The 16,299-nt window shown below is 45.7% G+C and overlaps 1 protein-coding gene across 2 annotated transcripts in view; it reads left to right on the top strand.

The window, feature by feature from the left end:
- Positions 1 to 7,811, top strand: part of BCAT1 (branched chain amino acid transaminase 1) — a 61,615-nt gene extending 53,804 nt beyond the window's left edge. For both annotated transcript variants that reach the window (XM_081927288.1, XM_081927289.1), the window contains 4 exons: positions 340 to 425; positions 1,818 to 1,958; positions 3,658 to 3,732; positions 6,047 to 7,811. In XM_081927288.1, coding sequence (XP_081783414.1) covers positions 340 to 425; positions 1,818 to 1,958; positions 3,658 to 3,732; positions 6,047 to 6,088 — 344 coding nt within the window. In that variant the 3' untranslated portion in view covers positions 6,089 to 7,811. The remainder of the gene's footprint in view (positions 1 to 339; positions 426 to 1,817; positions 1,959 to 3,657; positions 3,733 to 6,046) is intronic.
- The last annotated feature ends 8,488 nt before the right edge of the window (positions 7,812 to 16,299 follow it).

The raw sequence follows: 16,299 nt of genomic DNA on the forward strand, positions 1-16,299 counted from the left end.
CTAGGAGAAAGGTGGATTGGGGTCAGATTCTGCTTGACAAACCAAGGATTTCATGGTATCACCCATCCATACCAGAAGTCAAAATGTTTCCTCCTTCCCAATGTCTTTTTCCATTGTCATTTTTTAAAAACAACAACAGCACACCTCAGTATAGAGTTGGAAAGGACCCTGAAAATCTAGCCCAACCCTCTGCAACGCAGGAATACGCAGTTGTCCCAGACAGGTATCGAACCTGTAACCTTGGTGTTATTAGCACCACGCTCTAACTAACTGAGCTATCCAGTCACGTTTGGGCACTTGTTTGTTTCAATGCTGATCTACTGTGTTTTGTATTGACAGAAGAGGAGCTGGCAACCCCACCCCTAGACGGCATCATTCTTCCTGGCGTGACAAGACAGAGCATTTTGGACTTGGCAAGCAAGTGGGTAGGTGTCCGCTGTGTCTTTTGCTTCCAGGTTTTGACATCTATCTAATAATAATACAATATTTTTTTATTTATACCCCGCCCTTCCCAGTTCAGAAAACCGGGCTCAGGGCGGCTAACAACAAATTTAAAACACTTAATTGATGCAACAAAAAACAGCATAAAATACAGTATAAAACATGAATAACAATAAATTCAGAATTCAAAAATCAATTTAGGGGGGAAATCCATCCAATAAACATTAGATAATCACCAGGGCTAGCTGGCTAAATTAGTCCTATTTGGGCCAGTGAGGAGACCAGGGGAGAATTAGCTGTGGGATCCCAGAGTGAGTAATCTTCATAAAATAGGGAGGAGGGGGAAGGAAGGGGAATAAAACATCAGGCTAAGTTCAAATTGAAAGCCAGGCTGAATAGCTCTACAGGCCCTGCAGAAGGAAGTTAAATCCTGCAGGGCCCTGGTCTCATGGGACAGAGTATTCCACCAGGTCGGAGCCATCACTGAGAAGGCCCTGGCCCTGGTGGAGGATAATCTGACTTTCTTAGGGCCCTGATAATCTGACTGAGAAGGCCCTGGCCCTGGTGGAGGATAATCTGACTTTCTTAGGGCCCAGGACCTCTAAACTATGATTATTCGTGGACCTTAAGGTCTTTTGCGGGGCATACCAGGAGAGGCGGTCCTGTAAATACGACGGCCCTAAGCCACAAAGTAGTGGCTAGTAGTAGCTGTCAGTCTCTTAAGCCAGGCTCCCATTCCCCCAAGCCTCCGGCACTGAAATCACGCTTGGGAAAGTTAACTCCTGCCTCCCCAGCTACGATTTCCAGGAAGATCACCCTCTGCTTTAGGCTTAGGGTGGGGTGGGGAGCAGAAAGACATTTTTTTCAAGTCTGGATGCCAGAGGGACAAGGGGAATCAGTGTGTGTGCACGTGTGTGCAATTGCAGCATGTCCGTGGTACCTACAACACATTTTTTTCCCAGTTTGCAAATGTGGTGACCTCTGTTCTGAGCCATTCTGCAAGCTCAGGGAACATCTTCCGAGCTGCTGCTCAAGCTATAAGCTGTGATCCGTTTGGTGAGCAGAAGGGAGATTGCATTGTACTCTTGCCTCCAGCCAGCAACCAAACACTACAACAGCACAATCCCTATCGAGCTGGCCTGTAAGATTTCATGGGCACGTTCTCATCTTGATAAGGAATTAGTTAGGGGTACCTGTGGAATTTCCAACAGGTGCATCTGGGAGCCCTTCTCTATAAATAACCCTCATTAAGCGCCCATTTGGAAGCACTGTGCCGTGTTTCTATAAGCAAGCTATTCGCTTTTTAAGCAGAGGAAATGGCTCTTCATAATTTAATAATGCTTTCTTTGGCTCCTCCCCTTTCTACCTTGTCACAGAGAGAATTCAAGGTGTCAGAGCGATACGTCACCATGAGCGATCTGATAGCTGCTTTGAAGGAAAACCGAGTGAAGGAGATGTTTGGTGCTGGGACGGCTTGTGTTGTGTGCCCCATTTCTACAATATTATACCTTGGCGAGGTGAGTTCAAGCGTTCTCTTTTTCAGCTTCGCAAAGCAGGATTGTTGACCATGCGTCAGGGATTTCCCAAGGAGATCCGTAAAGGAATTGTAGTTGGTCTTATATTTTACTTTTCACCATCTAGCTCTCAAATCGGCTTCCTTATGGAACTTTGGAAGAACTCTAGTAAAACACTGTTAACAGCTCAGATGGGAGTCCCTGTTTCCTAACTTAGAATCTCACTGACCAGTAGGGATGTTAGGAAGGCATCGTTTACGATTCCCATATTGGATTAGATCACCCTCATGGTCCCTTTCAACTGAACAATCTTATGATCCCATGACCTGTTCTGCCCTCTACATGTGGCACGCAGCACTGCTTCCACACAGCTGCAGTTCGTCTTCTGCCAAAAACGACGCTATTCGTCTTGCTGTGGCAAAGTTACGTAACTTTTGACACATGTTGCGCTGAGGGTTATCAGGAAGTCAGCCCTAGGGATGTTTTTGAAGTTGTCCCATGCCAGCGAGTTGGTTTCCTCAGCTTCTTAAGACTCAGATTACCTCCCCCCCCCCCAAGTTTATTATGCAACTGCATTTTAAACCAGTGCTGAATGAACCAATAAAGGAAAAATCAGTAATTAATGCTTTCAATCCCGAGGAAGAAATTAAAAAGTCCAGACAAGTGTATTGAGATACATGCATCTTGCACCATAATCATTTCTGTTGACCTCTTCACTCAGAAACTGATTATAACAGAAAAAGTACCATACTTGCTCTTAAAATGCCAATTTCATATGGTGGCACCTGAAGATTTGCAAGCAGAAAGGCACTTCTGCTATTGCAAGTCAGCCCCTACCTGAATTCCAGTAATTGTTCCCGACTGCTGCATCCCCCATTCCCATACCTCCCTAAGGATTCCCAGATCGTTTGCTTGTGTTGATAATTTAAATAAATAAACGAACAAACCTCCTTGGGCACCTTGGAAGAAAGGTGGCATATAAATGCGATAGACATATAAATAAATCTCCTGCTATCCGTAAAATTTTCCCTGGAGTACAGCCCTTTGCCTAGGCTGTGGTTCCACCTGGTGTCCAAAGGCAGGAAATGCACCTTCAGGTCAAGGAAGTAGGCATGGTTTAGTTGTCCTAAACCCCAGTCCATTTCCTGCCTTTGTCCAGGATGGTCTTGGTTTTGTCTTGGTTTTCTGGTTTTAGAACATAGAATCATAGAGTTGAGGATCTTCTCGTCCAATGCAAGAATATGCAGGGGATCGAACCTGCAACCTTGGCACTATCCATCCCTTTTTAGTTGCAAAACCTCTCACAATTATGTCCTCTTGTTTATGGAGTTAACTTCCCGCCTCTTACCAATGAATTCCCCAGGTGCCTTGCAATCAGTTCCCTCTTCAGGAATGGTTTGTGTGTTTGGTACACACTCCTGCAGAGCCCTGCCTTCAAAGTCAACTGCTGTCAGTCAAACGCTGAGCCTCTCTCTGCCTCCCCCAGCTACACCCTCCCCCTTAGAATCATAGAGTTGGAAGAGACCACAAGGGCCATCGAGTCCAACCCTCTGCCAAGCAGAAAACACCATCAGAGCACTCCTGACATATGGTTATCAAGCCTCTGCTTAAATCAAGCCTCTGCCCTTATATCAGCAGGAGAGGACGGATCATGTGCATGCGTCGGCCAGCATCTACTCACAAGTCTCTCTTTCCCCCTTAGCATTTGCACATTCCAACCATGGAAAACGGACCTCAACTAGCTACTCGTTTCTTGAACCAGCTGAGTGATATTCAAGTAAGAGTCTCGTTTATTCTCTACATTAACAATGTGAGGGAGGGATGGCTGAGTAGTTCCTTTCATGTCTAACATCCCAGTTGCAATATGTGGAAGTTAGGTCCAGCAATATCCATGGAGTGGATTCAGCTATGCTGTTTGCAACGTGGTGCAGTCTTCTTGCACAAATACACCATCTCAGAATGTGTATTTGGGAAGGTTCTTCGTTTTAAGGGCTCATTCATCATCCACATGTGGAAAACTACCATGTGAGAGAGATGGCATGGCAGGAGGTCTCTTTCCTGACGTGATCGCTTTCCTTGCACGGGGAGTGACAGCTCTCCGTGTGCAGAAAGATTTTGATATAAACATTCCCTCAAACAAAGTGTTCTCTCCTCCCCCACCCCTTTTCTGAAATGGTATGGTATTTTGAGGTCAGTGACGTAGCATGGGTTGTCAGTGCCCGGGGCTGTGCAGAAGGGATGGGTCGCTGGGAGGGAAACAGACAGAGTATGCAGGTGCATTCAACTGCCTAATGGCATCTGCGTCACCCAGGAGATCTCAGCCAAAAAATAAATAAGAAAAGAGTCGTTCCGTGTTCTGGAGAGGTCACTTCCTGCTGTGATCACTGTCCACTGGGGCTGTTTGGAGCTGGAGTCTTAACAACCTGGGGGGGGAGGCGGGGATAGGTTCCTTGTCTCTGTTTCAAGGGCCATATTTAAACATGATAGTGAATACGCAAGCAAAAACCCAAACAGTGTTCTAAGCGCCTGGTGCTTGCCAACACAATTTTTTCTTTGGAGGGGTGGTATTTTCCTCGCTGAGCTCAACCAGGTAACAAGCTGGCTGGCAGAGAGCTTCTACAATCGCTGTCACCCCATACGCCTTCAACAGCCACCGATGCCCAGAGTTTTAAGAGCATCTAATGCCAGTTTCCAGGATACAAGCCATGCACTGGTGGGTATTTGAACCTGGCTATACGAGTAGCATCCCCATCCTGCGTCTTAACTTTGACTTCTGTGTCAAGAGCTTCTGTGGAAGAACAAACTCCATTTGGACCAGTCCTGCTGGTTAAGTTCCTCTTGACCATTCACATCACACAACGTATGTGTGGTGGTGGTGTTTCTTTTTAAAGAGGCACGTAAGCAGCCCAGAGGTTTACGATCAACTACCGCATTTTTCGCCCTATAGGACGCACTTTTTCCCCTCCAAAAATGAAGGGGAAATGTATGTGCGGCCTATGGGGCGAATGCAGGCTTCAGGAAGCTATCCCCCCAGCCCGGCAAGCTCCCAAAGCGATGCCAAAGCTGCGCGCACCTTCACCATTGCTCTGGCTCCCGTTCTGGGGGCTGGGGTCGGGGGAAGCTCTGGCTTCTCCCAGCCCCGCAAGCTCCGAGAGCAATGGCGAAGGTGAGTGCACCTTTGCCAGTGCTCTCGGACCCGTTCTGGGGGCTGGGGAAGCTCCGGCTTCCCTCACCCACAGCCCCGCAAGCTCCGGGAGCAATGCCAAAGCTGGGCGCAGCTTCGGCATCGCTCTGGCTCCCGTTCTGGGGGCTGGGGTCGGGGAAAGCTCGGGCTTCCCCCGCCCCAGTCCCGCGCCTGGGGGGAAAAATAATTTTGTTCCCTTTATTCCCCCCCCAAAAAAATCTAGGTGCTTCCTATGGGCTGGTGCGTCCTATAGGGCGAAAAATACGGGGTAACAACCATCATTTCCACGTTGTTGTTGCTCCCATGAAGCAACGAAACAAGATAAAATCCAGAGATCTCAACAACTCTACCATATGTTATTCTTAGATTTAGTTCCACAATTTACCATATTTTTTGCTCTATAAGATGCACCAGACCACAAGACGCACCTAGTTTTTGGAGGAGGAAAACAAGAAAAAAAATATTCTGAATCTCAGAAGCCAGAACAGCAAGAGGGATCTCTGCGCAGTGAAAGCAGCAATCCCTCTTGCTGTTCTGGCTTCTGGGATAGCTGCACAGCCTGCATTCGCTCCATAAGACGCACACACATTTCCCCTTTTTAGGAGGGAAAAAGTGAGTCTTATAGAGCAAACAATACGGTATTTATATTTTGCATTTTCAGTCTAATTAGTAGTGGTGGTTGTTAGGAGCTTGGCCGTGCTGTGAATCTGTTCTGTGTGCTTAACATGAGTTTGTTTCACGTGTTCCTTATGTGCCATTGTTGAATCATGTTGTATTAATTACCTCCGTTGCCTCTTAACGCTACTGATGTGTCCCATTGGCTGTGGTTTTCCTGCTGTCTGGGGACCCTCTCTACTTAACCCTTGTGCCATGCTGATGCTTATAACTATCCTTGCTTCTCTTTCAGTACGGAAGGGAAGACAGCGAGTGGGCCGTCATCGTGTCGTGAGCGGGGAAGAGCGGCGAAGGCCCAGACCTTCGGTCCACACCACACGGCAGGCTGAAGTACCACCTGAGCGATGACCAGTTTTACCGTAGCTCCGTGTAGAGTAGTCTGTGTGTTTATCACTTTGTCCCTGGGCTGGGAGGGTGATTATTTCCACGTGACGGAGTGTGAACACAAACCGTTTTTGATTTTTCTACTGTGATTTTTTGCTCTAGAGTAGAAACCTGTCTTCTGGTAGAGGTGCTAGTGTAAGCAATAGACACTCCCCCCCCTCCCCGAATGGTTTGCTTTGTTTCGCTTGTGTCCCTGGTACAGTCGACAGGTGTGTTTTTAAGCAAAATTGTTCTTCAACTGCTCTTCAGTGCAAGCCAAATATGACTTTACTTAACTTCTAAAGCACAGACTAGGCTGTTCCATGCAACCCAATTGCCAAATTACTCAGAGAAACCCTTTGTTGTCTCTGGAATCTTCTCTTTGTTTCCAGCCTTGGAAGATCACAACATTGATCTTCAAGACAGAGATGTATCTTGCCTTCATTTTTTTTTGGGGGGGGGGGGTCGTGAAACATTTCCCCTGGACTCAGTGGAATCTCCTACTTCTTTGTGTTGGTCACCAAAGCAATGCCTCATAGCTGTGGATCCTTCTAAGAAAGGATAGGATCAGATTTCCCTGCAGTGCCCAATGACACCATGCCTTGAGTGGGTTCAGATGACCTCCCCCCCCCCTCACTGAAAGTGATTTCCACAGTCATCAACACCGGCCCTACCGTTCGGCATCTTGAGGCAGGTGCCCCAAGCAGTGCTGGCAAAGTGCTAGAGGGCAGAGCTGTGCCTGCTAAGCTAGCGTGTTGTCTTTGTGTGCAGTTCCCTTACTAGTAGGGAAGTCACATTCAGCCGACAGTTTGTCCGCAGAGGAAGGGGGCAGGATCTTGCCCTTCACCTCAGGCAGCAAAATGTCTTGGGCCAGCTCTGTGAAGTATTGTGCAGAACTAAACTGTTGGGTGGAGCAAGGTTCCACTGCGCAATGGCTTCCCCATCCATTACATTTTGAGCCAGTTACCAGATAATGTGGCTATCACACAGCCCAACAAACATTAAAATCCCTTTGGGCGTTCCAGTTCTGTGTAGTTTCTGAAGCAGCTTGTCCCTGGCTGTGGAATCCCATAATTCATTCCACCATCTGGCTCCCCTCCTCACCTGTAACACTGCCAAGGCCAGCCAAGTTGAAGAGGGAAGCTGTTCATCTGACTACAGCCTTAGTCAACTGGAAGAGCCAACAAGGTGCTATCTCAAGCATCCTGAGATGTTGGAAAGTCTCCAAATTTGAACCGCAAGGTCCACTGACCTGAGGTCGTTGCAACGTAGGGGCAGATGCACAATGGTGGCTCAGCAGCTCACTATCTTCTGTACCCCATGAGCCAAATCTGATCTACCACAGGTCAGGGATTCTAGCTTAGAATGCAAAGCCATTTGGTTCCTGCCTCTCTTAGAACAATTGGGAGACAGAAACACTTGTAGATCCCGGTCTGCTTTCTCACCATCCTGATCGAGACCATGCTGCCCTCATCTCTAACATCTAATGGGCCTTTTAGAGCTGGGAGATGCAGGAGACCAGAAGAGAAGTGGTTCACCTTCTGCTTTAGCACCACCCCTTCCTCTCATTTTGCACCCTTCTCCGCTTCTCCTTCTCCTGCATCTCTCCAGTATTGTCTGCATGTTCACGGCTCTGAAATGTAAGCTTTGTGCAACCTCCACACAATGACATCCTCATTAAAATGCCCTTCCATCTCACCGCTCGCCCCGATCCAAACGCAACCCACATTTACCGTTTTTGTTGGGCTTTTCCCATGCAGATTTCCCATGCAAACTTTCAGCGAGGTTTAAACGGGAAAACAATGTGAGGCAGTGAGGATGAAATCATGTAGCTAGCAGCACCGAGTCTGCAGCAAACTGCCTCGTAGAGGTGTCCCTAATAGCTTTGGTTGCTTTTTTTCCTGCACCCCACAATGAATTTTCCATCTGAAAAATGAGATTTTTCACCTCCTTTCTCACCCCTCCCTGAGTTAGCTTTAAGACATCTCTTGCCAAATCGGTTACCTATTACAGTGTTAGGGATGCTCAAATTTTGCCGTCCGGTTATCTGTTGAGTTAACATTAGCATAGTTTCACAGGGCAGCAATTGAATGGTGCAGGTAAGATAGCCAATAAAATAGTACACAGAACTATTGCACTAATGCTGTGCTTTGGAAACTAAACTCTGCAATCCTATACCTGGTAAGTGTACATAGGACTGCAGCCTAATAAGTATATATATATATATGTATATGTATATTTTCCTATAAAGGGTTAGGGTGAAATTTTGGAAAACTTTTAAACTCTGCCACTTTTTTAACAGAGCCTACCTCTAACTGGTGATTTGATAAACACCTAGAAATATGCCCTGCATCTCTCCCCTTTCTGGTCTTATCACCGCCTAAAACATTCAGCAAAAGCACAGGACACAGTATTCCCTGGACTGTACCACTTTGGAATACAGGTGGTGGCAGGGAGACGGCTTGCTTAAATCCCACCCAGTGTCAGCAGTTACCTGAACAGTCTAGCACCACCCAAAAGTGAGAAGAGTTCTAGCGCAGACTTCTCCCTGTTATGCTAGCTTTATGTCCAAGAGTTGTTCTTTTTTAAAACGCCAGGGAGCATTCAGGGCTTGCAGCCTGAAGTGATACGCTTCGAGCAGCGCTATACCAAGTGCTTTTAAAAGAAGTTTAAATCAGTTTGTAAGTAAAATCCTGTAAGTGGATTAGGTTGTTCAGCTGCTAGTTACAACTCCTAGGTAACAATGAGCTGCTATTCCCATGACTGCAGTGGGACTCTCTATCCCCCTGACATCTCAATTAAAGTAAAAAAATGTCCTGTTGTATCTGTGGTGATAAGTTTGCATACATTAACCTTTCCCTGCAAAAGTGCAAACCCAGGGAGGCCCAGGGCCACTCAAACGGAGAACAAAATATTTTGTTTGACTTTGCTCTACGTTGGTGAGCAAGGGACTACCTATTTCTGGAAAGGGTTTTTTTTCCTATCTGTTTTTCTATCTGCAAGGTTTTTGGGTCTTTTTAAAAGCCACTTTATTGAAGACCAGTTGAAGTTGATAGTGCCAGACCGTGTTCTCTTTAAAATACACATGTTAAGCACAAGCTCTTGTGCCATCTGTGGTAGATGTAGCACAGTGTATTTCTTCTTCTTCTTGACACCTGAGTGTGTATTGTGCTCTGATCATTGTTCGGTTTTATTCCAAGTATTCCTAGCCACTGGGGTGGAGGGTCCCCAGTTCCTCTCTCATTTGACCAATGGCCACAGAATTTGATGGAATTTTGATGTTGAGCAGAGAAATAACTTGAACAAGGCCACTATCATAACTGTAGAGTGCCTTTTGACTAGAGAAGAGCATGTCCGCATTCAGCCTCGCTAACCAAGACCAAAACTCTGCCGTTTCACATATTGGGCAGAAGTGGGATCTGAGAGCCCTCTTTGACACTGCATATTCCCCTTCAAAGTTGCAGGACGGGAAGTACCATATTTTTTGCTCTATAAGACTCACTTTTTCCCTCCTAAAAAGTAAGGGGAAATGTGTGTGCGTCTTATGGAGCGAATGCAGGCTGGGCAGCTATCCCAGAAGCCAGAACAGCAAGAGGGATTGCTGCTTTCACTGCGTAGCGATCCCTCTTGCTGTTCTGACTTCTGAGATTCAGATTTTTTTTTTCTTGTTTTCCTCCTCCAAAAACTAGGTGCGTCTTGTGGTCTGGTGTGTCTTATAGAGCGAAAAATACGGTAATTTGCAGTGGAGAAGATGCGGATGAGGTTCGGGGGCTTAACCCTTTGCTCAAGCACTATTCTTCCTCCGCGGTCTCTTCTCCCCGGACTGTTTTTCTGGGGGAAAGCAGCTGGCAAGAGGAGAGGGGATTGCAAGGGGCTGGCAGCAACAATCATTGCCCATTGTTCTCTTCTGGGTCATCGTCTCTGCTGCTTTGCAAGGGTAATGTGGCGGTTCGTGCCCCCAGAGACACACACTCCCACTGTGTACCACTGAATGTGTAGCTCCAGTCCAAGATGTGTTCTCTCACAGAAATCCATCACGCTTACAAAATGTTCCACGTGGCATGTGAGTCTGAAGGAAATGCTGTTTACCTGAGGCCAGCCAGACATGCAAACCTGGGATTTTGCCAGTGTTGAGAAGCCTTCTTGAACAAGAATTTACGTGAGTGAACTCTCACTTAATGGTTCGTGAGTGCTTTGAATGGCTCCTCCCAGTTGGATTTTGGCGACTTTCTCCCAAGTATTTACCAGCTGGTGTAGCTTGGCTTTCTCGTGAGGCCTGCCTTCCCGGCCACCTCACCCCTCTCTCCTGATAAGCATCAGCGACTCCTTTGCCCAGAAGCTAGTGTTGCAGTTCCATCCCATCCCAATAGCCACTTCTGGCGAGTATGTAGGAGACATGGCCACTTTAAATACTTCGGAAGGGAAAGGAAGTTGGCTACTTGGTGGCAAGGAGAAAGGGGTGCTCTTATCTTGAGAGACAGTGGTTTAGCTACACTGGTATGAATCTGTGTCCAGAAGAGATAAAAAAACCGAGCCAATCTCAGGTTCACAGAAGACAGAAACCATTGTTTTTTGCCAGAATGGCTGTGGAGCACCACACTGATGTTGATAAAATGTGTGTTAGATGCAATTGTTTCTGTATCCAGCTCTCCTCTGAGGGTGACTGAAGGAATAGTGTAAACTGCTGTAATAATACGAAATCGAAATAAAAGAAGTACCAAACAGGGGAGGTTTATGAAGAGGATGAATTGTTACCTGGTAGGAAGGCGAAAGACACCTTCAGTGCACTCCTGTTACACTAGATTTTTGATGAAAATGTGGCTCAGAGTTGGGCCACTTAACACATTCCACAGAAGTGGCAGGAGGAGAGATTAGCCTTGCATTTCATTTCCTCCTGCCTCCCAGTGGGCTTTGCACAGCACTTGTTGTTAGAAGCAAGCACAATGAACTAATCTCATGATACATCATCTTTGGTTTCTGACCATTGCTCCTCCCTATCTACTTATTTTTAAACCATTATGGAGTGCCTTGAATTACCTTAATGCTTTGTTGTTGCACCCTTTCATATAGTGCGGTTGTGCTTGTTGTCAGAAGTCCCCCCCCCCTTGTTGTTTCAGAATTTTGCTTCATCGGCACCTCTTTATTTCCAGAGTTCAGAGGCGAGTGCCTTTAACGTATGTTGCCAAAATGGCGCCACCCAAGCTCAAGATAGGAGATAGCAGGCTTAAGAGATCTCCAAGGGTTGCAGAAAGATGGAAAACCTGGGGGTTGGGTGGGGACCCAAAACAGCACAGCTAGGACTGAGGGTGGTCAGTTGGCCCTAGAGTACTGACTGACTTGTGGGGAGAAGGGGATGGAAAGCCAGAGGGAGATGGGAAATAGAATGGCTTATCCTGGATGACGGCTTGCAGGTTCAGTGTTATGTCCTCTGCCTTTCAGAATGGCCCCCGAATAATAAATTAACATTAGAAGAATGTTTCTGTGCATTTAGTATAATAGCTGTAGAGGACATTGTTTACTGTATCACCCAGGTTCCTCTGTATAAAGATCTATTTGAAAAAAAGCATCTGTCTTGAGTTTAGCCACAGGAAGAATGTTGTTACGTCAAATGAGTTTGTGTGCTTTTCGCAGTTAAACAAGGAAAATCACATTACCATGTGTGGTTCTGTATTTAATACAAATAGCCAAATTTGTGGCTGAATTCTCAGCTTCTTTTATCTGCCTTATGGCCTATGGCTAATCAGATAAAATTCTTACTACTGAAAAGCAGAGACATAGCATTGAACGGCCCAGAACTACTCCTTGAGAACTACATTTGAATCTAAAGATCCATAATAGTTGTAACTATATTGTGGATTTTCTCTCTTTTTTTCCTCCCCAACCCCCAAGCTTATAAATTAATACCTTATATTGTCATAAATAGATATTCACTAGGAGGGGAAGGGGTATTTAAAAAAAAAAAAGCATGTCATATCAGTCAGTATTCCAGCTACACTAAAGAAATATAGAACAATTCATTTAATAATCTGCACCGTCCATCTTCACTGCATGCAGGTTTTTGAAAATCAAAATATATGGAGAAAAGAATCAAAGTCTGTTATGTGTTCGCTACATTATATTGTTATTAAATATATAATAATGTGCATTTTCATTGAGGACAACACTAATAAACTCCCAGGGAAGTTTTGCAAGAGAAACCTGTGTCTGTCATCAGACGCAGCCTTTATACCCACTAAAAGCTAGTTTTGCTCAGTTATTGCTAAGATAACACAGCTATTAGTCTAGTATAACAGCTCTGTATTGAACATAACCAGGACATTAGACACAATTCTCAGGCATGCGCCCAAGGCCTCTTGTCTGTTGCCTCTTCAGCTGTCCCAAGCTACTCTTAAAAACAAGCAGTTGACGTACCCACACGGGGAAACTGCTGAACACGCTCCTGAAGATTTGTGTGCATACACGTGCGATACTGACCTCTTTGCTCTCTGCCCACAGCGTCTAACCAGAGTGCACTGCTGTGTCTTAGCCTTGCAGTTACAGGAGTGTTTAGAATATCTTGGAATCATCTGTGTTAATCGGTTTTTTAAAAATACTGTATGAGGTTTTCCGTTGTTGTTTTTCTAGACTGTGATTGATGAAGGGTCCTGGTTTTTAAATGGTCTTTTCTTCAATGTAAAAGAGGTTTATCAGATCACACTCAAACCAGCAGAGTATTTTGATATTGCGTGACAATCCTATAAAAAAAAATAAAACAAAAGCTATACCTTCTCTTGTCTGTATTTTCAGTGTTTCCACGAAAGCATGAACAATAAAAGAAAACAGCAGAAAGATGCACAAGATCTTTGTAAGGCAGGAGATTAGTATAACTGGAATCCCATTGTCTTGAATTATATCAAACTATTTTCCAGGGATAATAGTGCATTCATTCCATTTAGTGCTACCTTTCTTCTAAGGAGCTCAGAGTCTCATACTTGGTTCTATCCTTCCAGTTTATCCTCTCACCAACCCTTCAAGGTAGACTGAATGTGTGTGACTGGCCCAATGTCATTCTGGAAGCTTCTTTACTTAGTGGGATTTGAACCCTGGTATTTTGGGACGCGGGTGGCGCTGTGGGTTAAAACACAGAGCCTAGGACTTGCTGATCAGAAGGTGGGCGGTTCAAATCCCCGCAACGGGGTGAGCTCCCGTTCCTCGGTCCCAGCTCCTGCCAACCTAGCAGTTTGAAAGCACATCAAAGTGCAAGTAGATAAATAGGTACCGCTCCGGCAGGAAGGTAAACGGCGTTTCCGTGCGCTGCTCTGGTTCGCCAGAAGCGGCCTAGTCATGCTGGCCACATGACCCAGAATCTGTCTGCGGACAAATGCCAGCTCCCATGGCCTATACAGCGAGATGAGCGCTGCAACCCCAGAGTCGGTCACGACTGGACCTAATGGTCAGGAGTCCCTTTACCTTTACCTATTTTGGGTCCTAGTCTGGCACTACTCCCATTTTTTTGCCATAAGTTTGTTCACTTCTCAGGATATTGTTGCCAAACTCATCATGAGGTTTCCCAAGGCGGAGGCGGCGGTCCATCTTTGCACACCGGGTGCCGTTTTGATTCAAGATGCTGGACCAGAATATGACTGTCACATAACTTTGCCCATTTTTCAGCATAGGTTGGGTCACCTGTTAACATATTCCCGCCAAACTCAGTACAAGGGTTCCCAAGATTGGGTGGCAGCCTTCACTGATTATTGCGTCCCGGGTGCCATTTTGAATCAAGATAATGGACCAAAATGTGGCTTTTGTGTGACTTCACCTGGTTTTTGGTGTGACAGGTCCAAACTTAGCAATTATACTATCCATTTAAAAATGGCATCTTTTTGCTTTCTAAAAATCCCCAGGTAGCACCACTCACTCTCCACTAGTAACATATAAAGCAGGGAACCTATATGTGTCATCTCACTTTGGGGCATAGCTGTCAACTTTTCCCTTTTCTTGCGAGGAATCCTATTCAGAATAAGTGAATTTCCCTTAAAAAAAAAAGGGAAACGTTGACAGCTATGCTTTGGGGTTTAGAACTCTGATCTTCCAGTATTGCAACTTGTGTAGGGATCAATGCAGGGTCCTGTAATTCTTTTGGGTATCCAAGTTGTCCCTTTGTGCAAGCTGAGAAGGGTCCAGGCAGACCAGCTGAGTGCTGTCTCCCCAGATTGGAAGCAGCTCTGCAAGGTCTTAACCAGAGGTCTCACGCAATCTTGCAACCTGTACTCCTCTTCATTGGAATGGCCAAGGGTTGGAAAGGACGCATTCTGCGTGGAAAGTATGCTCTATTGCTGAGTTATGGTCAGTAGTGGATGGTGTTTAAAGATGGCCAATGGTGCTCGTGTGACCTCCTGACACAGGTGAGTCACTGTTTTTACTGGCAAGGAGATGGAAACCCAATGGCAGGTAAGGCTGCATGGTGCAAACGCATCAGCAGGAGAGCTGGATTGCCTTTGCACTGCACCAACCTTCTGCCCTCTGCCTCCCAGTCAGCAGCAGTGACTGAGTTGTCAGAAAGTCAGGTGAGCACTACCACACTGGTATGGGTCGTTCATGGGGAGGAAATGCATTAGCAGGGCTGATTTGAAATTTCTCAGGAAATAATTTTCTGACACATTTTTGCCAGTTTTCTCCTTTTGAGTTTTCCCCAAACTGTTTGGAGAATTTCAAGCCTTCCTTTGCTAGTGGATATTTGGCAATACATCACCATCTACAATTTTTTGGGGGGAGGAGGTGGCAGCTGAAGATGCAATACTAAGCAAGTTTAGTATTCTTTTAATATTGCTGAAGGAAACGGTGGGCTTGCACTCCTCCTCCTAGTCTTCCTCCATGGTTTCGTTCATCCACCAATATGAACTGAGAGGAGGGTTTCATTCACCCTTAAGTGGACTGACATTTCTCAGCAAACGATGCTCTGACAGTATTTTGATCTCTGAGCTTCTTCTGAACTCTTGAAAATGCTATTCCTCATGTGGAGAGCATTCAGCAAAATGCCCCCTCCCCCAGTTTTCATACATTGGCTCCCAGTACATTTCCGAGCACAATTAAAGTGTTGGTGCTGACCTTTAAAGCCCTAAACGGCCTTGGCCCAGTATATCTGAAGGAGCATCTCCGCGCCCATCGTTCAGCCCGGACACTGAGGTCCATCTCTGAGGGCCTTCTGGGAGTTCCCTCACTGCGAGAAGTGAGGTTACAGGGAACCAAGCAGAGGGCCTTCTTGGTAGTGGCACCCGCCCTGTGGAACACCCTCCCATCAGATGGTGACTGGGGAAACCCAGCCAGATGAGCAGATTATAAATTATTTGTATTATTATTATTATTATACTCCACAAGTAACCTGGTGAATTTCTGGAGACCACTAGAAACATAGAAGTGGCCTTGTAGCATGCCAGGCAGCTCTATCTAGCTCAAGATTGTCTACACAGATGGGCAGAAGCTCTCCAGGGTTTAAGGAAAGGGGTTCTCTCCTAGTCCTACCTGGCGATAATGGGGATTAAACATGGGACCTTCTGCAGGAAAAGTAGAGGCACCACTAACTGAGCCAATGCCGTCCCTCCCATTTCTTCTCAGCACTCTTCTATAGCTTGAAGTGCATTGGGTTTTCAGATACTAATTCCTCAAATAAATCTATTTACACATAAATGACAACACTGAGATACTAGGCCCCATTGTCCCGCGTCCCTACTCCGTCTTCCTGCTTAGGCAGAAGCTACACAATTCCCCAAGCTAATAATGGATTGTAAAAGAACATCTGTGCGTCTTTTCTTCCCTTGTGCACTATTTGTTTAATTGTGGTGGATTAACATAGCAAGGGGGATGGTACATCATAACTAGGCAATTACCCATTCTTCATCGCTTAGTTATGGTTGTGCTAATTGGTCGTTTAACACATAAGATAGGCTAACATTAGAAACGTTTGGGGCTGTTCAAAGAAGGAATCAACAAATTAATATTGTTGTGTGATATTTGCATAATTGGCTGCAATTATTTAATGTTTAATTGGGTTGATCAAATGTGATTCAGCCCTCTCACGTGTGTGCGTGATTTGCAAGTGGTGGGAATTTAAACAATGATGATCAATTCCAGTTTTGTTTGTGT

Source organism: Podarcis melisellensis (genome assembly GCF_964234715.1).
Source record: "Podarcis melisellensis genome assembly, chromosome: 10".
Lineage (NCBI taxonomy): Eukaryota > Metazoa > Chordata > Lepidosauria > Squamata > Lacertidae > Podarcis > Podarcis melisellensis.